This window comes from Rosa chinensis, chromosome 7 (assembly GCF_002994745.2).
Source record: "Rosa chinensis cultivar Old Blush chromosome 7, RchiOBHm-V2, whole genome shotgun sequence".
Classification (NCBI taxonomy): Eukaryota; Viridiplantae; Streptophyta; class Magnoliopsida; order Rosales; family Rosaceae; genus Rosa; species Rosa chinensis.
The window spans coordinates 10,176,459-10,201,697 of record NC_037094.1 but is presented as its reverse complement, the minus strand read 5'-3'; the positions used below and the strand labels follow the sequence as shown (position 1 = coordinate 10,201,697).

The following is a 25,239-nucleotide window of genomic DNA, read 5'->3' as shown; positions in this document are numbered from 1 at the left end:
TCGGATCCTCACGGATCACCTAGAGGATCATCTTTACCGATTTATACGATGATCCAACGGTCGGATCCTCAAGGATCGCCCTTAGGTTCATCATCTCAAAATTATACAAAGATCCAACGATCAGATCCTCACGGATCACCTAGAGGATCATCTTTACCGATTTATACGATGATCCAACGGTCAGATCCTCACAGATCGCCCTTAGGTTCATCCTCTCAAAATTATACGAAGATCCAACGGTTGGATCGTCCTGGATCGCCCTTAGAATCATCCTCACAAAATTACATGACAATCCAACGGTCGGATCCTCACGGATCGCCCTTAGGATCATCCTCTCAAAATTATGTGAAGATTCAACGGTTGGATCGTCTCAGATCGCCTTTAGAATCATCCTCACAAAATTATACTACGATCCAACGATCGAATCCTCACGAATCACGTATTTCTACAATTAATGCCTCGTTTGGTAATGATTGCTAGAATAAGATAAAGTTTGAGAGTAAATCAAATTAAAAAAAATAAAAATCCTAAAAGTTTGCTAGAAATGGGTTTTTGGAAAGGGTTTTCAGTTAATGGGTTCCAACGGGTTTAGCCCGCAAAACCCGTTAATTTGCGGGTTTTTTGCGTGCGGACTTTTTTTAGCCCGGATTAATAAACGGGCGGGTTTTTAGCGTGTGGGTATCGTGCGGGTTTGGGGTTACATGTTTAAATGCAAGGCCTACCCTAACCCTAGCAGAGAGAGAGAGAGAGAGAGAGAGAGAGAGAGAGAGGAGTAAAAGTCGCGGTATTTTCCTTCACGTCAAATTTACTGTCCCAATAATCTTATATGTGCTTATTGAATCGCATTTACATTCTTGGTTCTACCAGAAATGGTAGAATGGTCCTCTTAATAACTGTAAAACAAACCCGTAAGAGAGGTTTATAAACGCGTCATGCCTACAATTTTTCAGTTTCCTGGTGATCAGATTTTTAAAACATTTGGTCGGAATTCATGAACCCTCCGTTATTTTTGATACAACACGACTAGAGGAAACCAAGATCTTGATTCACATAGTTCCAGGTTATCCAACGCAGTGGTAGAAGCATTAGATATCTTACCATGCAAGGCATCAATGCCTGAAGTAGAATAAATGACCAAGTTTCAGAGCGAATCCTTCTCATCCGGCTAGTTATTGTTCAAATATATGATTTGGGGATGCATGTCCAACTAGTCTGAACTAGAATTCTGTTTGGAACCAGGAATAGCATTGGCAGCAGTCATAAGAGCTAGCTTGTCATTTGGAAAAATATGAGTCAACTTTAGAGTTCGGGAACCCAGCTACAATAAATTTTTTTTTTTTTAACACCATCTATTTACAAAAATAGTCGATTTTCTACTTTGATGTTGTACAAAAACTAAAGTACCGTAAGACCAAAATGGCCAATCAAAAATATACAATCTCCTGAAAGTTCAAGCAGCTAAAAATTTTTAGGGGAAGGATGTGCTAATCAGACATCCACGTTAGCTTTGTTTCCAGCAAGGATGAGAGAGATCTCCAACCCCCGACTAAATGCTTGGTTAAACAGAAGCCGAGACTGGAAGGTGGAGATGAACGGGAACCATGACAAGAATGCTATAGGAGCAAAAATGAGCATACCCATACCAGCATCGTACATTCTGGCAAACTCCCTCACCGAGTCCCATAAACCAAGACTCCTGACAATGCTCTTCCACGTGATGGCTAGCTGTTTCAGGCATCCAAAAAAAAAAATACTGCTTAAAAAAAGAGTCAAAATCACACAATTCATAGTGAATAGCAGGTGATCGTGCAATAAAACGAATGCGAGGCTAAGAGATTAACTTACACATATTATGGCCCATCCGGTCGGAATGATTGCAAGTATGCTTGCAAACAGGTCTGCTATTGAAAGCCTCGTGAATATAACAAGTAGAACAATAGCTGCAACCAGTCCCATGGACGTGACACCCTGTGTAAATCTCATGAACAGCTGGAATTTGGCCGACTTTTTCTGACTCAAGGTGAACACCTACATTTTAGAAGCAGTTCAGTCATGAAGGATATGAGTTCCAAACTTCCAATAACATTATTCAGGCATGGAATAGGACACACGGCAAGGAGAAGATAGATTTCATGAAACAAACCTTGAATATCATGACAACAGTTATCAGCACAACCCAAGAGAAGCCGTATATCTGGATTTATCAAAACGGAAACAAAAAGGTGTCAAGATAAACAGCGAATAAACCCAAATAGAAATGTATCCTCCCCAGATTAAGAAAAAAAAAAAGCTTAATGCATGGACATCAAAGTATTTGCTATAAGCAAAATGACAAAAAAGAAGGAGGTGAAGTGTACCGCGAGTGATGTGTCCTTCCCAGTGAGATGGAGTTTGTAAACAATGCCATATTGAAATAAGAAGAATCTCAAGCTCAAAATTGTTTCCAAGATACGACCTCTCAATGTTTGAATATGCATCTGCACAAATAGAATGCAACTGATCGTATGAAATAAAAAAAAAAGATGTGGCCAGAAAGAAACAACGTAAACACGTAAAATGGAAACATTCCTAGATATGTGATTCATCTCTTCCCCTCAACCCCTAATCCGATACAACAAGACGAACTATGTTTAACACCAGAAAATGGTGAGGGTGCGCGTGGATAGAAACACACACTTGCCAAGTTATAAGTTCAGAACAAAAAAAAAATGAAAACTAATGTAAACTGTAACAAGTTCACAAATAATTGGTCAGTTACAAACCTGCTCCTCATCCCACCAAGATTCCCAGCTATTTTCTCCCTTAACTCCTACTCCACCTTTGTAAAGAAGCCAACTTGTCCAATCATCAAAATCTTCCACTGTCCTGATTTATATAAAAGTAAAACAAGCCCACAATAGATGAATAGCTGTTTCACATATATACAATCAAAAGTCAGCCTGAAATGAAAACAAAATACTTCTAGATATTCCACAAGTAGACCGAAATGCTTAAGGACATACTTTTGCCACTCAAAACCGGAAGGATTAAAGATGTAGGGAGCAAACAGCCAGGAGATGACGAGGAACCAACTGCTAAGAGTTAGCAGAATATAAGAAACAGCACCACCATCCGCGTACCCATATGCAATGTAAACTATGAGGAGAAGGGCCACTTCAAGCCTGCCAGTCATAAGACAAACAAAAACGGCTTAAGAGAATCATGAGCCTATAACAACAAACACCAAAACATTTAAGGGAAATTCAGTTAGCATTCTTCACAGGAAAGCATGACTCACGCTTTGACGAAATGGCTTCTAGAGTAGAGCCTATAATTATCAGCAAACTTTATGTGTCGGACAACAAACCCCCTACCAGTTGCTCGGTACTGTAAGTGAAATGAACCATACAAATATAACCCAGTTAAATTACCAAAAAAAAAAATTGTATAGGGAAGAAAAACAAATATCAGGCGAGTCCATACTTTTGCACCTCCATGGAGGATGGTACGTCCAAAATAATGAGTTCTAGTTCCCAAAGAGAATGTGAAGAACACAGAACACAACTGCAGCTGCATAGTGATAAAACTGAAAACCGCCTGCAATACATAAAAGCACTCTGATTACAAACTTTTTTTTTTTTGGGTCTAATAAAAAAGCTCTTGTAATTAATTAAGTTCATTGCCAAGGGAAATGACATTGCTTTCATTTTAGGAAAGAATTCCCCAAGCAAAAGGCTTTAATAACAAAAATATATATATAAAATTACAAGTCAGTCAGGTACATCAGGGATATGGAGCTTGGACAAAACCCAAAATCAAACTAATGTGACCAATACATTACAAAGATCCAACGACCACAATTCAAAGCCAGCAAAACGTGATCTAAATTTTTTATCTTGGATCTTTTGTATTTGAAATCAAAACCCAATTACAAAGGAACTAATATATACATATTGCGATACAAAGTAGGAAACACAACACTACCAAGTCACTATCAGTACCGATATTGCTAACGATTTAAATATACCAAATGCATTGCTATGAAAAGTTGAGATATTCTTTTGCCTTGTCTTCCCTTTACAATCTCAAGAGCTTTGAAAATAATTTATCCCAAAAGGTGAAAAAAGCCAATGCATCTAACCTCTTTTTCAATTTAAAAAAAAAAAAAAACTATCATGGAGAACCCTCCTCCCCCACTATTTCTTCTTAGGTTGTTAATAACACCAAGAACTTGCACTTCAATCCAGAGAAAAGATATGGACCTCTTTTTAAAGTTGACTAAACAAATCAATAAAGATCTTGGATATCCGTTCAAACTATGACAATTAGTGATCTAATTCCATTTCGGATATGTACTAGACCCAGAACGAATTCATCGTAGACAATTATAATCATAAATGTAAGCAAAAGCTAAAAGCCTACAGAACTTATGAAGTCAAGGTAGAAGTTGAAGTGTACATTAACAATTAAATAGTACCTTTAGTAATCCCAATTCAAGTATAAAACCCATTATCATTGGGACTGCTGTGAAAATTCCAATCTGCACCAAAAACTGTGCATTAAGAACAGCATCTAATGCTGTGTTACCCGATATTTTTGCTTCCTTCGCAATTGCACGATCAAGTCCAGAGAAAGCCTACAAAATATAGCAACAAGGCATCATCTATCTCATATTCATTTAGTTAAGCAGGTTCACCACCAAACTGTTTTTTCCAAAGAGGTGGAAACTGGACGGAACACAAAAGATGGTGGCACAAAAATCCAAAATATTCAGGAAATATAAATACCATATATTGAAAAAACTAGATATCTGTAATAATTCATGATTTTCCAAACTTCTAAACTTCCATGCAATATTACTGCAAAGGTTCAGCTCGAAAATGAAGAACCTATTCACACGTACCATTACCCAAATTCCAGCCTCTCCATGACACCATCTGATATACTTTTTAAGATAAATTACAATAACTGGTGAAATTTAACATCTCTAGCCTCTAGGTCTCATCTTTTCAACAGAATTGTAATAACGAACTTTATTATTTCCTATTCAGAGGGAGAAGAAAAAAAAAAAAACTAGTCATGCAAGGTAGGCAGAAACTTTACTTAAAAAATTCCACTTTAATTTACCACATACCAGGTACGCCCTTCCATACAGGAAGATGTATACAATGAGGACGGTCATCTGCATTGTGAACAAATCGTTATCACAAACCTCCAGAAAATAGAACTTTGTGGAAACCAGTGTATAAGAAAATAAATACTCAGGAGTCATAGGAGCAAATACCATTGTACACACATAGTAACCAACTGTTGTGTAGAAGAAAGAGAACATTCTGAAAAAATCAAGAAGTTGCCCAAGCCTGTAGACATCCCTACTAAGGACTTGCTCCCCATTTCCACCTGCAACTTTCCCTTCAAACAATGCAATCTGGTTCAGGCCAACATCCCTTCCTTTCCCAACCTAAACAAAGAGGCATGCTATCAAGAGACCAAAACTACATATAGGTTGTTATATGTTCAAAAACATTTGCATTAATACGGAACCTGAATGTATTCGTGGTGGGTAATGTTACCCTGCCTTAATGTGGAGTTGAACCCTGCAAAATTTGGTTTTAGTAAAGTAGATATTAGGCGAAAAGTACATGAAAGCCATCACTTGGATTCTTGGAAGTATGGAGGGACATGGATTAGATAACTATGCATAAAGATAACCTAAAATTGAAATCCTTCCTTAAATTATGAAGTAATCATAGACAATGATTAAATGTAAAAAATTGACAAACAAGGGAAAACTCTTCTACCCAACCGATATATTATTCAAAAACAATTCAGTGGCGGTAACATCTTTATATTTTAATCAATAACTAAGAAATATTACCATAGCCATTGTATCAAAGTGAACTGTAATTAAGGAAACAACTTATCACCATCCTATATGCTTACCTGCAAAAATATCTTCACTGATGTTAATAACACGTGAAGCTTTACTAATTCCACCTCGAGTAATGTGAAAGATGCGATCAAACACATCAGGATGCCCATAATGCATACGAACTCTGCATATGAAGAAAAGGAATTAGCAAATTCTCCCAAATTTTTACTCTATTTTCCTGACCAATAAGTAAAAGAAAAGGAAAAGGCACTCAGTCTAAGCCTATTTTCAATAGTATTTTAAAGTCACACCTGTATTCCTTAATATGGAGGCACCACACAGAAAAAATGTGTATTAATGTAACAATGTATAACAGAGCAATTTAAACTAGCCATCAAAAAGTGAACACACTGGTGACGTGTACATCACATGCATTGAGATGCACAAAAGCAAGCAGATAATACATCCGAGACATGCCAACAAATGTAAAAAACCACAACAGTAAAAACACAGAACAAGCATTTGCAGGGTACAAAGTTGCTAAAATCACCAAAACAAGTTCATAAAAGTGCCGAAGAGGAACCCATCTTCTATGAAAATGGCAAAGTGCATTGCTCCAAGAAAAGGAAAAAAAAAAAAACTCAAACTCAATCCCACACAAATAACAATTAGACAGAAAACAAATTCAAGCCTATGCCATAGGTAATGATTTGTAACCACAATTTCAAATTGATCAGCACAAATGCGGTCAAGTTATGAAATACTCACTTGAGAGGGAATGCTAAAACACGTTGAGCTAAAGTTACAAAGCTAGTCTCTTGATTGGACATGAACCATGCTAAAGATGAGACACTGCATGGAGACATAAAACACACAAGTAAGCGATGATCAAACTAGTCATGCTAGCCATCATCCAAAAGGTAAATAAAATGGAAGAAATAGCCAAACCTTCCAGTAAATACATGCTCTCTCACACCAAGAATAGATGGGGGGCGAAGACCGTGATTTTTGTGAAACTCCTCGAGAAGATTTCTCATTTTCATTGCCTCCTCAAGGTAATTGTCCTACAGAATGAAAGAGCATATATCGTAAATTTGGTATCTTTTCCAATAATTCTTCCTAATGTTGAAGAACTCTAGTTCAAGAACTGATGTTAATACAGCAAAATGAATGATAGTTAGCCAACACTCAACTAATATAAACATCCATGACTAGGCCTGTCGAACATCCATGACTAGGCCTGCCGATCTTAACCCAACCACCCAAAAACTAAAAAGGGGCAAAGCATGCACACCAACGAAAAATCAAGTTAAGAGTCTGAACAGTTTGTCACCTGGTTCATGTCAATAGTTTGAACAGCTTCCCCGCGAGTGAAGACTATAGCATGGTTTTGATTTTCAGGCTTCCCTTCACCAAGCTTTGGATCACCAGGAAGTTTAATGGAATATATCTCCTATGAATTAACAGTAGATAAGAATAAAACCTCATTAGCATGTAGACATAAATTATGTGCAATTAGATAGTAATTTGGGTTGCAAGCAATTAGCAAATTTGAGCATTAGCCACATGTTAGAGAAACCCACCGCCTAATATAGATAATTAGATACATAACTATGACTATTTAACTAGACTCCATTATGAGTTATGACTTCAGGTTTTGGGTTAGATAATGTAAATATGTCATTAGAGTCATCGAGTGTCACTCAGACAGTGAGCAATGTTTTGAAACACGAAGGCATAAGGCACAAGGCGAGCCATCTTCCACTTCGCCTCCGCATTACCAGAAATTGACAACTATCGGCCTGAGATGTGCACTTTCCAGACTCATGTTTTTGGGCCCTCTGAGGCAAATCTGGCCCACCTAAAAAAAGCTTCTGAAACATTGCTAGTGAGTGTACATGAGAACCATGATTACCCCAAGAAGGAGCTGACTCAGATGTCTCAGAGTAAGTGCTGAATGTTAGCTGATATTAACTGTGCTAAGTCAAAATTATACTTGTATGTTTAACCCGCCCAACTAATATAATAGTTGTTCAATTAAATACTTCACTAACTGAAAATAAACATTAACATTAAGAAAATAATGTGCAAAAACATATGTATTCTATACTAGACAAGATCTTAAACTACAGGGAGAAACTAGTGAGCAAACAAAACATCCCATTACCTGATCCGTTCCACGCATATCAGCTTTTACAAGCTTTGAGTAAAATTCTTTCAAGATCTGTCCTTCAGCGGTAGCAGTTTCCTCCACATGTATATATGCAACACGCAGTGCCTCATTCCTAGTAATCAAATGAATATACGATATAATAATAATAGAAATACAAATTAAAAAACAAGGATTTAAACACCTACACCACTACAAAATTCCAGAAAAGATCATGCTTCAGGTAGGACCTTCAATATATTTTGATTCTTTGACATAATATCTTATTTTCACCTTGACATCTGTCATTCTCAAAGGAGTTGAATAAGAACCTTGTGAAAACTACAATATATTTTGAACTTGAACTATGAACTCCACATCTCTGTTTTGCTTTTCTATTAGATAGCTGTGCAATTTAACTTATGCAACCAATAAATGACTAGATATAACATAAATAATAAACGAATCAAGTCAGGTTCAGTCACAAATAACCAAACTGATACCTTGAAGCACATTACAATAATCTTGGGCCTCTCAACCCATTGCCAAGTTTTGAGTAGCATGCTCAAACTTTAACAAGATATGTGGATCAATCTAAATACAACGCTACTAACAGACATGTTGGGCTGGTATAAGTCATCTGATAGTGACTAATTAAGCTGAGAAGACTAGATTCAGTAATTTTGACATAACCTAATGATAACAATCAAACTTAAAATGACACAAGTCAATTTCATCCGTATTATGGCCATGGATTTAGACAAGAAGGGAACCTCAAATCCCATCATAAAGTGAACCAGATTCACAAATACATCAAAACAATACTTTTTTCTATTTTGTAAATTGTGGATGTGTTTCTTCATTATGATCTTTATAAGTTATTCTAAACATATGCAGGTATACAATCATGTGAGCATAGCATTTCCTCATCATGACAGAAGGACCCTTTTGAAAGATAACATACCCAACCTTTTTTTTTTTCCTTCAGTTGTCATACCAAACACTATCAATGCCAATAGTCTTTAGTCCACGTTAAGATATGGTCGTGTTATAAACCAAACATTACCATAAATAAATGATGAATCAGATGTTTACAAGAAGAGACAAAGGTCAAAAGATCTCAAAACTTAACTCGCTAAAATTTAAAGATTATACCTCTGCAACAAGAGCGATATATCAGCAGCCTCAGGTGCCCTTCTCTGCTTCTGTTGCCCATAGATTTGGCAGGATACAACATAAGTAAACTTCAAATCTGCCTGGGCTCGTGATTCAAGTGATGACTCAAAGTCTTGACTTGAGAATGCATCAACTTGAGAATAATCATCCACTATGAGGACAGAAAGAAGCATATAAATAATGTCATGTGCTAACCCATACATAAACTTTAGAAAGGTTCAAATTAATGAAAGCATTATACCTCCCAATGACCTTCTTTCAAGATAACTCTGTAACATTAAAGCCTTTCTATAATACATCATACCCCGCACTATAATTCCAACAAAATCAAAATTAATCAGATACAAATCACACAAAGGAAGTAGCAAGCAGCCACATATGTTTTTAACAGACTACTATGGAAAGTTTTTCACAACTAATGCCATTGAGTTTTAGAAACACACCAGTCCTGGCCAAAGTCTGTCCTCGATAAGATACCCAAAACCGAAGCTCCAAAGCATCACTTGAATTTTCCTGAAGCTCAGCATCCCCAGTGGACTGGTCCCGACCAATTCGTTCCAAGAAATTGTCCCACTCATCTAAATGAAAGAAAAACTCTCAGAAATATATCATAAATTTATACAAAGGGAAGTTAAAAGTATCAAGTAAAGCAGACTAATAATGTTTGCGGGAAACAGTTTTGGCTTTAGTTAGGTAGTTGACAATCATTAATGTTTAAATCAAGCTCTAGTAACTTCAGTCATCAAGTAGGTAGTTGGCCATCACTAAGTCTTGTGCTATAAAAGGGAAAAAAAAAACTCATTAAATTATAATTAACTTTGAACAAAAGCTTCAGCCTTTTTTCTCTTAGTACTGAGTACTAATATGCTTTGGGGTTTTCAAGATTTCTCCTTGACGAGACCGCAGCTCCAATGGTGGTCCTAAAGGGCAGTCTTGATTTTTCGTTGCGTGAAGAAAACTTGTGCACAAAAATTTTCACTCGGATTGGAGTCCCCAGGGCAGTTGGGGCAGGGATCCATATCAAAGAAAAAATAATCATAACAGCTGTGGGTTGAAGGTCTATGTGTAGAGCTTGTAGGAATCTGATTTCTATGATAGTTTTTATTATTTCCCGCCGGACTTTGTTGAAGCATAAAAATGTAAACACCATTGCAATGAAAACCAGGCTTGACACTATAAGGGACTCATTTACAAAATACCAACATGCATACAAGGATACCTGGAAAAATTTTCTGAAGATAAAAAAGAACAGAAATTCCATCCTCATTTTCAACCCGCAATTCGGAGGAACTATAAAGTACAGTCTCACTGTAGTATGGGGTGAATACACTGTTGTCAAACAAACCAACAGATGTAGTTAGAAAAGGGAGGATATATTCAGTTAAAAGAAATTTCAGCTCATAAATCAACTGTACCTGAAAGGTACCATTTCACTAACTGGCTTTGCTGAAGGGATGTCCATAAATAACGAATTTGTGAAAAATTCTAATCTCCTTCTTGCTTCAAGATTCTTCGGAATATTTGCTGCAGAATCCTTTACAGTAAGAAGAAGGTATAGTCGCTTCACCAAGTCTTTCTGTAGAAACAGATAAAAGTACACGTAAGTAATAATCCAAAAACTCTGGAAAGTAAAAACGTATTACAAAAAGAGACCAAGTTTTTTTTTTTTCGTTTTTGGTCTGCCATTCAAATAAACTTACAGTTTCTGGGTCACTGGGCCACCTTATCCTAGAAAACAAGCGCCCTTCATTTCTTGCTTTTGCTAAAAGGCTCCATGTGTCGAGCTGCTCCCTGGATCGTTCAGAAGATAAAAAAAGAGAAGGAAAAAAATATGAGTCTCAATAAAATAGTAATTACCACATAAAAGTAGAAGTGTAGCAAGTCATATACCTCAAATCAGGTGACAGAAGGTCATGTGTAACGGCCTCATATACATCAAATACAGCTTTAGCGGCACCTTTTGCAAGCACATCGGTTTCTGGACGTATCTGACAGAAATTATAATGACAAGACATCAGAAAACCACTTTCACACAATAAAAAGAATGTAATATGTAATACTGAAACTAAACAACTCAGCAAACTAGATAGCATTCATACAACTTCAAAAGCAGTATGTATTAACTATTAACAAAGATAAGCAGCATCCCCAACCTCCCATATATTGATCCAGACAAGCAGAATGGACTAAAATCAAAGTACTAGACAAAATACAATCTTACAAGCAGTGAACAACTTATCTATCATAGCAAGTGATGATGGAATAGAAAGGCCTTAAACTATGCATAATTTTGACAACTTGTTTAATGTAAATGGTCATAGAAAATACCAGCAGCCCAGTTAAAGCCGTAAATTTTCGTAGCACTGCTGGAAGCTTTGCAAGATTTAAAGTTACAACAAGCGAACCCTCCATAATACTGTTGTTGATCTCTCGATAGATCCTCTCCACCCTGCCACAAGGAAGAAAGATCCTCTTAAACTTTGATAATCACGATATTTAGCATTCCAAATTTTGAAACTGGAGAACAGCATTCTGACATCACAATTAACAGAGAGAAATAATACCAAAGTCTCCCTTCACCCTCAACCAGAGAATACAATATTTTTTCAATACTGTAGTAGCATTCCTGAACAGCATATGCCATGTACTCATCCCTGCATACTCTGCTCCAAAGATCTGCCTGCGTATCTTTGCAGTCCAAGGCCAAATCAATTGCAAGCAAGATCTGCATATAATAAACGAAAAAGTTATAAAGATTTTGACATAAATACTAAAATCGGGTGTCTGTATTTTTCCAAGTAAAACCATACAGTGGTACCTTACTACTTAGAAGAAACAGAGGCCACTGCACTAATCTTAGACTTCCAGTGTTGCTAGGAATAGAAAGTAAATCCTTCTCCCTGGAAAGATTAAAATGATAGCATTCAAAACATGGCAACCACACAAAATGATCTTAATTAAGATAACAAAGGACAGTGATTTAGAATTTTCTTATTGGAAAGTAGCAAGGCACAGCAGATTACCTATTACTGATAAAATCCTCCTCTCGTAAGCTTTTTATTATCTCATTCCAAAATGGAGAAAAAATTGTTGCATTTGTCTTGTTTAAGACTTGAGAATCCTGAGTGAATACAACTCATGCAGTCAAACCTTAAAGTCAAGAATATTGAGTAAATAGAAAGAAAAAAAAATTCTGGGAATGACTACAGGAGAAAAGAAACATGCAGAGCCAGAAAATGAAAAAGCACTATGAAAAAAGAAAAAATCCACACCATAAAAAGCCAGTATAAAGCCAGTATATCTGTGAAACCAATATTTTCTCATGCAAAACACTAATATTTTCCTCAAAGAGAAAATTCAATATTTGCAAAACCACAAAGAATTCAGCATATTTATTATACTGTGTATCGAAAGCTTTTAATCAGAAATGTACCTAATTTCTATGTCTGAGTAGAAGCATTTAATTCACAACCAGAGAAATGTATATTATCTTATTAAGTGATCCTCTCTTACTTCCTCACCCAAGGTCCCAAATTCAAATCCCTCCTTCCCCAATATTATTTGAGCAAAAGGGAACGTGTAATAGTGTAGTTATACTCAAAAAGGAAATGAACCAGCCAAAAGAACTCACCTGAGATGGTTCACTGTTAGACGGAAACCTGAAAAGGAGAATTTAGATGACACTAATTATGAACAATAATAAAGGACAATGTAGATAAGATTAACTACAAATCGTTTGAAAATCAGTTATCAATATCTACGATACACAATACACACTGAAACATCAAATCACAATCTCAATCATACCCTAAAAATGAAAACCATATTGACAATTTCATAACCTTGAAAAGTTTGCTTTTATCAAAATTGTAAAAATTCAGCACCAAAGAATTTTGACGTATATCATTTAAATTGGACAACATGTCCCTGCATCACTTTCACTCTCTATGATCAAACCTTCTGAAATCAATAAAATAAAATAAAACAGCAAACATCATCCTCGTGTAGGAGGATCAGCATTTTTATATAGCAGCGAAAGTTTCCCAACTATGTAACACATGTTATAAAAAGGTGCCAAGGAAAAACCTTTGTTTCTGTGATTGTGAAACTAGATTCTTCACAAAAGCTTCCGGAAAACTCTCAAAACGTTTATGCACCATTTCAATTGAGCGTATCTGTCACAAAAAACAAACAGCAGAAAATTGAATGTTTGAGAACTGCAGGAAATGCAAATGTTTAATATTACATGACATGAGAAGTGCAGTGAAATCCAAAGAAAGAAGAATAAGATGTACGGAGAGGGAAAAATAATTATTTATATATGTAATAAGATGGAAGAATAGAGTATGGTGTTCCACAATATCTTTAAACATTTTCCTCTAACAACTACAAAACGTAAGATAACAGTATTAATATGCCTAAGAGAATGAGATAACCATCTGTGGAAGAGAGAATTTGCTACAATTGAGAAGATTTATATACCTCGCCTAACCGAGACCTTGCACCCATTACACCGCCAATTATGGCCGACAAAAGAGTGTACCATATGTGAATGTCCATGAGATAGATCTGGAACATTGGAAAAATATAAGAAACAAAATCCAACACTAGCCTAGAATAATACCTCTTTCACAACTGAAGAACATAACACATCATTCAATTGTGAAAGTGAGTTAAAATATCGCATTTCCAAGAAGTCCACAGCTGGGAAGGAAGATACTCACAGCCACAACAGGAGCCCATAGGCTAGCTATAGTTAACACATTTTTGTTGTCTGCCAAAAAAATGTAGATATACATCAATAACATGTAGAAAAATTCTATTTCAAGCACTCGCAGTTCCAAATAATAGCAGATGACCACCCATTTGTACCAAAAAAAATATCGAGTCCATCCAATGCTTCATACAAAGAGAACAATTACACCCATTTCTTCCAACTAACGACATATGTATGCTCAAATTAGGAATTGCCATAGAGCACCACGTCCAAATAAAGCCGATGGAATCAACATGACAATTATTTTAGGAAACGTGTTATCACTAGAAACCTAAAATGATAAAATAATATCTCTGAAAACATAATCAAAATTTAATCTAGGAAAAATCAAATACTCACATAAAATAAAGAAAGAGAGAATCAGTACCAAGATATCTGATATCCACCTAAAGAATCCATCCTTACCAAGTAATCCGATATTCACTTAAAATAAAGAAAGAGACGATCATTACCAAGAAATCTGATATCCACCTAAGGAATCCATTACTTTTAGTTGCTGGCTTTACCATTCACCATTTTAATTTCATAGGGAAGCCACACAAATACAGAAGTTGATGGAAATCAGGCAAAGTGCAGTGTGCTAATATTAAGATGTGACCCGGAAAGGAAAAAGAAAAAGGTGAAAAATAGAGATAATCATTATTTTGACGTGAACCCAACAACGTAATAAAGTAAAGGTAGCTTTTCTACGATCCCCCACACCTTTGACTTCTTTTAAGCCATTTCCCTCTTCAAACTGGATGTGGCATGTAAATATGAGGTGCCAATTTCCCTCACCTAATGATAAATCAACTATTGCAGTTTCAAATGTTATGGAGCCTACATACAACAACCTTTGCTCTTTCCTCTTTTTTTCTTTCTTCCCCCTTAATCCCATGACATGAAATACACTTATGATTGACTGCTGATGTCAAGCATCCAGGTGTTAACAAGATATTATGGAACTCACTCTTTGAGACCAAATCATGCCATGCATATTGCACAGCTGGAAGTTTCACAATAATTCTCGTTGGTTCAACAAGAGGCTTAATCTGCAAGCAGAGAAAAACGGATTAATGACATGGTTAGCATGTATATGACATCTCATTTTTTGTATAGAAACACCAACATTAGTAATAAGATACAGAAGAAAAATACAGCCTGGAGAACAACTCCATCATCTCTGAGGTACAGCCCCACCCTGGTTACATTAACTTCAACTGCCCCACCCCCAGATCATGAGCTGCAGAAGGATCATTTATAAAATGATCGGACATCAATGCCCCAAAGAAAGACTGGGCATATACTCTATTCAAGATAACTCCATTTCCTCTGCCTTCACATCATATCCAGGGTACACCCTCATGCATAAATTACATTCAATTCATTGCCCCCGCCCTCAAATCATAAAGAATTTCAAAAGAATTTTTTTTATAATATTTGGACAGTGATACCCCGAGAGACTGAGAATTCAACTCTACCCCACAATAGCGCAACTCCTCATCAACAAAAAAAATCCCATTCTTCCTTTCCTACCAACCATTATGTCTCCTATAAACTTAAAGTCTGATACAGATCTCAGGTAATCAAAAAGTAGAATTGATCACTTAAACTTGGGAATACTGAAGCATAGCCTTGCCTGGAGAAAGTACGTGAAAAGGAACTTGCATGTGAAGATTACCACCCAAAAGAGCACAGACCTGCAGCAGTTAAGATTCAGGGAAAACTCAATACAAATATCAGGCACTTTTACATATATGGAGTTCTCAAAAAATAGAATGCATGTCACCAAACCCTTGGAATATTAAACTTCAAGAAGCACATCTTACTCGCGCAACAAGACCAGGAACATTCAACATAAATAGTTTTAAATATTGAGATGCAGAGCTTGATCATGCTCACCATATATACCAAATAAAAAGTTTGACATGCATATATTGACAAATATGGAAATGACCAAGCTGTCAAACCGTTGATCAGAACTAACTGCATTCATCAATATGATTTTTGAAAACCCCCAACACGAGATATATTAAGTGAATACGAAATAGCCTTCATAAACTGATAAACTCAAAATGGCTAAAGGTGGGAAAAAAGAGAAGATAATATATATGTATGTATATGTATATATGCCCGTACTATAGAGGACTCCCTCAATTTAAAATTTGCGGACCTCCACTATTTCTGATTACTGTGCAATCTATATAAATGTTCAGAAAATTAATGGTTATAGAATTGGCCTTATTTTTCTTCTTTTCTGTAGAATTTCTGCTTGCTTAGGGGAACTAGAGAATGAATGGTTTCAATCATTGAATTACATGTTAGAAATATGAGGGTCCTTCAATTTCAAATTGAGCAACTCCTCTTTAATATATATATATATATATATGTGTGTGTGTGTGTGTGTGTGTGTGTGTTTAATATAATATAGGAAGAGTGTAAGGAGGACCTTAAAATAAGGACTCCATGAAGACTTTCAAATCAACGGTTGGATGTGTGTTTCGAATTTTAGCTGAAATATTTTGTTTTTTTCCCCCTCAACATACAAGTCGTCCAACTGTTGATTTGAAAGTCCTAATGGAGTCTGGTTTTAGAGGTCCTCAGTAGAACCACCCTGCTATAATAGACCCAGAACTCAAAAGTGATAAGAAAAGGTCTCATGAATCTATCTGTTATTATCTGAATATCTACCAAAAATTATTCCTGGCTGAAGATACATACAAGTCAAGTGAATATACCTAATTGTAGAATAAGAGAATTTGTATGTTTTAAATAAACCGTTTCTCCAACCTACACCAGATAGTGAACAACTCAAGACTTGGACTTAATCCTATTATAATTAGAGTCAGCTTAACTCAACTGCAAGGGATTCCTGATACCAGGATAATTTTGAGAAAAATCATAACAGAAATGCCTCAAAAAACCATTTGTTTTAAACAATAATAGCCAAAAAAATTAAGTTCCATCAATATATACCTGAGATAATCGCTCATCCCCTCATAAAGACCACGTCCAACAAAATAACGCTCCTGAAATACGCAAATTAAGCAGATAATAAATTAGTCACCAAATAGGGGCATAAAACATCCAAAAATTATCTAGCTCACTTACCTCATATATCCACTTGAAAAATTGGAAAAATGATTGATCTGACATTTCAGAAAGCTTATGACATGCCGGAAATTTGAGTAATAGCGCAAGGACTAGGCGTAAAGCTGCATAAACACCCAGTACAAGAATGTATATCCGAAAGTAGAATGAATCATTTGATTTATCATTTCTTTCCTGCAGAACCTTCCTGCATATATTTCATATAATAAATAAATTTTCATCTCATACTGTAGTTAGGGTAAAGTTGTAAACTCTGCAACTGAAGGAGTACTCACACATAAATATATGTCACAGCGACAGAACTCAAGCCAAACCAGAAAAATCTAATTACAAGTCTTGAGATAGCCATGCCTCTGGCTGTGGTATAAGCCCCAAACATGAGCAACACATCCAAACTACCTGCCCATCATCCAAAGAATTAAAGCAAAACCAGAATGGGTTTTTGCGACTTCATTTCAAGTAACTTGCAACAAGCAGTCCGAAGACTATGGAGCATAAAAAACAATAATAATAAAAATTGAATATAATAAAAAGAGCTTACTTTCTACGAAGTTCATGATAGCAAATGCCGGCCCAATGCTGAGTACACTCTTCACTGTATCCGAATTGATCTTCCCATCATTAAAGGCTATAATTGCCAAACCCTTCGAAGAGAAAACACAACATATGTCAACAACGAGTTTAATCCAAAGTAACTCGGTACTTCAGTAGGATATGCAGAAGCACAAAATGAACCTGGAACATCAAAGCTAGAAAGATCCAGAGACGATGAAAACTTCGATACAAGTGAAGAAATGTTCGATGCTCGACGAAAGTGCTCTTTCCTGTCTGCCAATCCAAAGAAAATAGTCAAAATAAGAGGAAAAGGAAAAAAGCTCAAGGATGTTATTCCAATTATGTAATACGACTTGCAAGTAGTGAACTGTTATCATTACCCTAATTATTAGTTAACCACCCACATCATAATAAAAATATAAAATAAAAAAGGTAGCACGAACTGAAAACACAAGATTACCCAAGAGATCCAGATGTCAACAACATCAAGACAAATTTAAGCCATGACAAAATTTGAGCCATCATAGTGACAGTTCTAATTTTTTATCATTTAAAGAATAAAGAATGGAGTGATTAGAGAATTAGGATTCTCATATTTATATTTGCGAAACAATAAAATTGAAGACATTTCTAAATTTTTATCATCCACAGGATTAAGAATAAAGAATGGAGAGATCAAAGAAGTAGGATTCTAATATTTATTTTTGAGAAACAATAAGATTGAAATTTGTAGGTCTGAGAGTCAAAATTTATTTTATTTTCAAGAAGAAACAATGATTTTATTTATTAGAAGTTTACAACCTAAACCAAAAACCATAAGAGACAAAGGTAAGAAACTGTAGTGGACGAGGTCATCAACCCATTGTAAGTTCCAAATGACTCCAAGTCCACTGCACTAGTTTCATACTCTATGCCAAAATACTCGCAAGACTTTTGGAAGAAGAGAAGGAGAAAAAAAAACTTCTTTTTTCAGTAACATTGGAGGGGATCAAACCCCTGACCTAGCCTAATCCAAATACAATTCCCCACCCTCCCTCACCCTTTGAGCTAACGAAAAATCTGAACTTCCACGTCCAAGTTGTCAGGACTTTAGATGGATAAAAAATACAATATGGTATTAATTCTGTGAGAAATAATCAAAACAACTAACCCTTTTCCACTTTTTAGGCTTCAACAAAAATGTGGAATCCCTCCTCATAGGCCAGCCCAAGTCAAAACAAGCAGGTGACCTACATATTCCGCAGATACTTCACATGGCTTAAAGAAGGAATCAAATTATTCATCCATAAATTGAAGGACAAGCAAACAAACCAAAAGTATTCATTGAAGTCGTCATAATTCCGCCATGCTGAATGTGCAGCTTTCCCATTATTGTTTCTAGCAGCTTCCTGCATGCAAGGTTAAAGCAAAGCAGGAGTTATTCTCAAGACCAATTGGAGTACATATCACGTAGACTATGTGACTAGATAGCTTCTCAAAAATGAAAGAAGCATCGGAAAGAAGCCCCTATATTAGTCATGCCCACAAAGCAACCACCTTACTTCCTTCCCCACATTGGAGTATTTATCAGCCAGACTTTGCGACTAGATAAAGATAATAAGTGATACCATAACACCAAAAATTCCACCCATGCATTCAACATTTCAGATCTATAGGTACCACACAAATAGACACTCCGAATATTTCTATAGCAAAGGACCACAGAAGTAAAGATTTTGAATTGTTATCTCAATGAACTGAAGAGCAACCTAAGGTGAAGTAAGACTTACTTGTCTTTTTTCTAATTTTTCTTTTATTTATTTTGGGTGAAAATGAGAATCATGCTGATTCGGTCAGGAAGCCATAAATTCATATAATCTCAAAAGCCAGTTAACTTAAGATAACCAAGGAGTAGTAGAATCTTATGCAATGACACCACAATGATCTCCAGAATGGCAGCCATAAAAAGATATAAATAAATAGAGCAGGATCCGGCAAGCTTTTGTCACACCTTTTCAGAGAAGTGTGATCTTGTTCAAGATATATAAAAATCAAAAATAAAAATAAAAAAAGTAAAAGACAAAACAATACCACTAAGAAAGCACCCAATAAAGTTGACACAACTTGAAAATTTAGTTTATACTTGGACAGAAACTACAAAGTAAGATGTATAAAATGTGCAAACACTAGAAATAAAATGGAGATCTACTGACCGCTGCCAATGTTTCATATATAGGATAAACAATCTGATCAAGGAAAGACACAGAATCATTTCCTATTGTGCAGCTAGGAGCAGGAATAGCTTCTCCATGATCTAAAATTGCATCCAACTCTTTCGCCATCTGCAGGACCATAAGTGGTGATGTTAAATCTCATGACTAATAATATGAACAGTGTGAATAAAAGTACTGCTATTATCTCTTAGAAAAGTCTCTACACAATCACGAAAATACAAACAATTGACAGCAAAGGAGAAACGGTATCATGATGCATACCCAGCAATTTCCCAATCGCCATTAAAAATATAAACAAATCAGGTAAATGGAGACATCATCCTCAACAGCTAAATGTTGCTACATATTGAAAAAATGAAGTTTTCTAAGAATACCATCTTTAGTTCAAAGATCATTTCACTTGCAAATACTTTGGACATAAGCCAAAACTCTTAAATTTCATTTTCTTCAAGGTTGCAGTCAAATGATTTTGTGATGAAGTTGAATTTATGACCCAGGCATTGGTCTGTAGAGTAGAATAATCAGAAATTACAAGGAGCCAGTTTGCAGTTAGCACAGTTCAATCTCCATAAGAGAACATGTTAATGAGGCTATTTAGCAGACAAATAAATAACAAGATATGCAAGGCCAAATGAACTGAACAGATCAAACTGCAAGAAAAGTTAATTAGAAATGCTGGAGTCTTACATGGTGAAATATGTAGCAAATGCATTCAGGAAGAAAGCGGACATTTGCAGCCTCACCCCATATCAGAAAGTACAATGACACCAGAAAAAGTTTTCTGTCCCGATTAATTGCTTGTAAACTGTGGAAGTAGATATCAATTAGCAGTGTGCAAAAGCATTTAGGCATCAAGTATTTAGAAAATCATTAGGTTGCTGAAATTACCTATTCCATACAAGCCGCTTCCGCAGGTATTTGCACCATTTGATATAATTATCCAGGACTTTCAGAAATACCTCATTGATTGCTTTCTCGTCTATCTTCTGTGATTGTAAAAGTATATAGCTTATCAGTGAGCTTCACAGCTAGAATTTCCTTGTTTACGCTAAGAAGGAATGCATGATGAAACCATGCAAAGAAAGAATGATAAGCAACATTGTAAAATCACATATACAATGTTACAAGACAAGAGAGAGAATAACAAGCACAATTGACAGACAGCTCCTCTGCGTGGGACCCCAGCCATTGCAGAGCCTAGAGATGGTCAGGTGAAAACACTCTTACCCCCATCTGGGGAGAGGCTACTTTCCCCTTCAAACCTGGGACCTTCAGGTTACAACAGAGTAACCTTACCAGTGTGCCAAGCTTACCCTTCAGACCACTGTATGGTCTGGAAAGGATCAAGCATCTACAACCTTATCTATGATAACACAAATAGTTGAACCACTTATTCAGTGATATTTTCCTTCATATATGCTTTTATTTTGGTAGCTTTCAAAATTCTTGATATTAAATTTTCAAATTTCTAGACGCACAACAAGAAATCTAAAAGGTTAATTTTTGCTTGAAGAAGAAATAGAAAGACAGCTTGAATTTTATGAACATTTACTTCAATAGGAATACCAAGGTAACATGCTTCAGAAACTCAACAAGTTAACAATGCTTCATGGTTTAAATGACCTTTTTTTATAAGAAAGAAATACAAAGACTTTGAAAGAGCTACTCTGCTTTAGCTAAATTAAAAAAAATAAAAAAACTAAAAAAACAGCAAACACAACACTAGAACCTAACTAAACTTTACTTTCTTTGGAATTAATTGTGTCATAAGCTACACAGAACAGGTGGTAAAGGTATTGTAGGTGGAAAAGTTTTCATTCAGCCTCTCGATTAAAGTTTTTTTTTTCCTTTTCTTTGCAGAAATATAACATTTTCAGACAACAAACAAAATGCAACTTCAAAACAGCGCTTCTATGGCAGAAAGATCCATTGCAAAATTTAGATATAAGTCAAATAGGAATATGAATCAGCATAAAAATAGGAATAAAAGTGTCCATTCACATGAATAGGAGGAGGATAACAAGGTAGGCCAATGAAGCACTCACTGGATCAGCCTGAGCAGGTATACCAAGGCGAGATTGTGCATTTGCAATTGTAAGGACAACATTCTCTCTCTGGTTCCTTACATTGTCTTTCTGCCAAATCATATATTAGAGATACATAAGAACAGAACTTGACATTGAAATTGTGTGCATAGAGTTATATATATCACACAAGATTTTACCACACATATAACTAGGCTAGAGGAAAATCTAGGGCAACACAAACCTGAAAACCGAACACAAATTCCAGAAGATCAAACATGTCCGCATCCCGTTGTCCAGATATCTCAACTTTAGCTGGCAGCCTAGGGAATTGTTCAGTATATCTAATTGCCGACATTGCACCTCTAATCTGGAAGAATCACCAAATAAGCATATCTAAAAATATAGTAATAAAGAATTTGCACATATTAAAAGTACTTGTTATTTATACTTATGAATAATAAATAGTACTTTTTTATTATTCATAATAATTTAGGCTCTACTTACTTCTGGAAATACTCCAATTGCATTGGTTATTGATGGTGCTCCCAGTGGGACAATATTGTAGGCTGTGAGCTCCCTAGATAATGCGGTATCAGTGCTTTTAATTCTGCGCAACTAGGAACCAGAGAAAAAAAAAATACAATTAATTAATATGTAGCAAGCTAACGAACTGAAGCTAAAACGATAATGCTCAGAATATTTGGAAAAGGAAAAAATAAATGGTTTAGTTATGTGATCAAACTTAGGACAACGTAAAACCCAAAAAACATGCATTGGGGAACAACGGATCTAGAAGACACAAACCGGCTTTTAATAGGAAATGTTGGCCCAATCTAAATAACACGTACCTCCTCTGTAATTTGCCTTCCAACTCCATGAGGATCTGCATCTTTGCTGAGCAACTCCATCACCTCAATCAATGCCCTCAGGATAGCAATTGTCTTTTTCATCTCGTTATAGCTGAGGTCCAAGGAAACAACAAAAGAATGAAAAAACATCAGAAGAAAATTATAGCCACAGGAGTGAAGGGAAGGTCTTCCTCACAATCTATAAGTTGAAACAACCAGTTGTTTGGAGGAAACCCATAGGATCTCTTTCTGCCCCCTTTTACTATTTTATTATTATTATTATTATTGTTACTATTATATAATCATCAATGAAAAAGATTCCATACTTTATTGCTAAAAATAAAGAGAGAATCCGCACAAGAAAAAGACAGCTTAGGGGAAAGTAAAAGCACCACTCAAAACAAGCTTGGATTACCAATTTCAAACTCAAACAGAGTAAATATGTACAGGCTGCAGGACATGAATTAGGCCGAAGATAAGCACCGCTATAGATTCAATCAATGAAGCATACAATTAGCTCTGTTATGCATTCCAGCATATTCAATTTACTTGTCAAGGACATAGGTTATAAATAAGGAGGCTACAATCTACATAAAACAAAACTTCACGCCCCAGTAATTGTTGTTTGTTTCATTTCCAACCTCTCAGCATTCTACGAAAAATATGTTTTGACATCAAAAGTAAAAATGAACTTTCATCTGGATCCAAGCACCATATTCTAAACTGTGAAACATCCTCAGAACTTTGAAATGCTTGCCCATCAAATGAAATATATGAGACATTTTACCAAAGTAATTCGCAACATTAGTTCCATCGTTACTCATCTCGGTAAAGATCACTTCAACTCAATAATGTAGATCTTGCACTCACAGAAAAGGGAAAGAGAGGGGGGAAGAACTTCAAGAAATTTACTAAAGCAGCAAAATGATGGTCATACCCTCCAAAGTTAGCACTAAAAGTGCCAGATTCACGCATTCTCTCCTCCTCCCTCTGGATATCCTCCAGGTGATGTCGTCGCTTGTAGCGCTGGTAAAATTCCCAGAGGTACTCAATATCACGATTGCGATCTATTTGACCCCCATCCCTTTTCGCAAGTTTTTGCTGAAATAAAAAGTCACATAAAGAAAGCTAAATTAATCTTAGAGTTAAAGGACACAAACTGAAGATACTATAGAAAAATCCTACGTTTGAGCAATCTTAAATCACAGAGTTGTCATAGCACAAGTGAAACCAACAAGAATTACGAAGTAGTGTTATTCAAAAAGCATCAGACACTAATCTGAGATTAGATAATACCTTAATTACAGACATCAAACCAGTCTTAAACTGAAGAACTCCTCTTCCATCACTAGTAGGGTCAAGATTTTGCGCCATACTATACGCCTGCTCACACACTGAAATCAAAACAATACAACTCTTGTGAATACATCAACATAATAAAACTACTATGAACCATGACATTATCAATCCCAATGCCATAAAAGAAACTCCAATACTCCAAAGGTAACTTCAATCTAATAGTACGTAGATACAGATAAAGAAAAACTAAGGTATATCCTAGTAGGAAGCTCAAATTGATTAAACATAGTCATTTTTAAGTTGCTGAACGTGGCCGAGTAATTGCATCACTAAAATGCAAAAAAAAGGGATATTTTTTCAAGCTCAATTAAGCTCAGCTCAGATTTTTACAAGTAAACAGCACAAAGTACATTTGCGAATCCAGACTAAGTAAACAATTGCACCGGCCCCTAAATTCAATACCACACTGAAGAAATCAGCATCAACTTGCTCAAAATTCAAGTCAAAACTCATAAGAATGAAGAAAAAGCCTTACGAATTCTGGAGACGTTTGCATCCTCGGCTTGAATTTCATCAGCAGCCTGCAAGATCAAATCGATATTCGAGACCTTGCCCAGCGACGACGGAACCGCGCCGGCGATTCCACTCGGAGCCCTCTCATGGCCTTGGCCGGAAGTTCTGAGCTGCTCTCTCTTGAGCGTGGCTCGCACCAGCCGCTCCCAATTGTCGTAAACCCTAGCCATGCCCCGCAAGGCCGGGTCAGAGCCTCAGAGGAGATTGAAGTGGAAGCTCTGGATTTTTCGAGAAATGGCGAAACGCGTCAACAGTGACTCGGTCGGTCCGAGTTGAGTGGTCCGACTCGAGGATGGTGAGTCGGACAGGTGAATGTGGTGAAATGAAGGAGACGATGGGGTTTCGATCTGAAGGTTTAACCGGGAACGTTATGGGGTGCTATTTGAGCTTATTGCAAAGGCAAAAATGCAGGAGAAGGGAAAGGCGAGGCGAGGCGAGGACGAAGGATTGAGATTACGAAACTACCCTTACGTATTTAAACGAGAAAGAGAGCCTTAAGACGTAAGACTCGACCTTTTTTGGTCTGCGAAGCGCGTAACGGGTCGTGTCCTTCTCCTCTTTTTCTCGGTCTCTTCTTTTTTCTTTCTAGTTTTTTTTTTTTTTTGAGTCATCTTTTTATTTTTTTTTGTTACAAGAGAGCCTAAAAAGGCCCAGCAAAAGAGCAAAGCAAAACAAACTAAT

The 25,239-nt window shown here is 36.2% G+C and overlaps 1 protein-coding gene across 1 annotated transcript; it reads right to left on the bottom strand.

Annotated features, from left to right (window-relative positions):
* Positions 1–1,277: 1,277 nt before the first annotated feature.
* Positions 1,278–25,011, bottom strand: LOC112175534 (callose synthase 10). Its single transcript, XM_024313210.2, has 51 exons — positions 24,521–25,011; positions 23,983–24,080; positions 23,624–23,787; positions 22,687–22,798; positions 22,343–22,453; positions 22,080–22,205; positions 21,857–21,946; positions 20,700–20,797; positions 20,499–20,616; positions 19,791–19,919; positions 18,910–18,986; positions 18,749–18,827; positions 17,779–17,871; positions 17,585–17,687; positions 17,319–17,442; positions 17,044–17,230; positions 16,909–16,961; positions 15,572–15,632; positions 14,903–14,984; positions 13,901–13,950; positions 13,659–13,745; positions 13,263–13,351; positions 12,808–12,835; positions 12,200–12,297; positions 11,995–12,076; positions 11,741–11,901; positions 11,505–11,625; positions 11,067–11,164; positions 10,877–10,967; positions 10,592–10,752; positions 10,396–10,505; positions 9,620–9,754; positions 9,418–9,486; positions 9,156–9,327; positions 8,019–8,136; positions 7,185–7,304; positions 6,800–6,915; positions 6,620–6,703; positions 5,923–6,035; positions 5,524–5,576; positions 5,264–5,440; positions 5,114–5,161; positions 4,457–4,615; positions 3,463–3,576; positions 3,278–3,366; positions 3,003–3,161; positions 2,763–2,865; positions 2,358–2,477; positions 2,144–2,194; positions 1,846–2,028; positions 1,278–1,725 (listed from the first exon to the last, which is right to left on the bottom strand). The coding sequence occupies exons 1-51, from the start codon at positions 24,726–24,728 to the stop codon at positions 1,489–1,491; spliced, it is 5,709 nt and encodes a 1,902-aa protein (XP_024168978.1). The 5' UTR covers positions 24,729–25,011; the 3' UTR covers positions 1,278–1,488.
* Positions 25,012–25,239: the final 228 nt, after the last annotated feature.

Coding starts and splice junctions, on each gene's coding strand:
- LOC112175534 (XM_024313210.2), bottom strand. CDS start 24,728: ATGGCTAGGGTTTACGACAATTGGGAGCGGCTGGTGCGAGCCACGCTC. Junction 9,755..10,395: donor TCTTCAGAAAATTTTTCCAG/GTATCCTTGTAT, acceptor TCTTTCATTTAG/ATGAGTGGGACAATTTCTTG. Junction 1,726..1,845: donor CCGGATGGGCCATAATATGT/GTAAGTTAATCT, acceptor TGCCTGAAACAG/CTAGCCATCACGTGGAAGAG.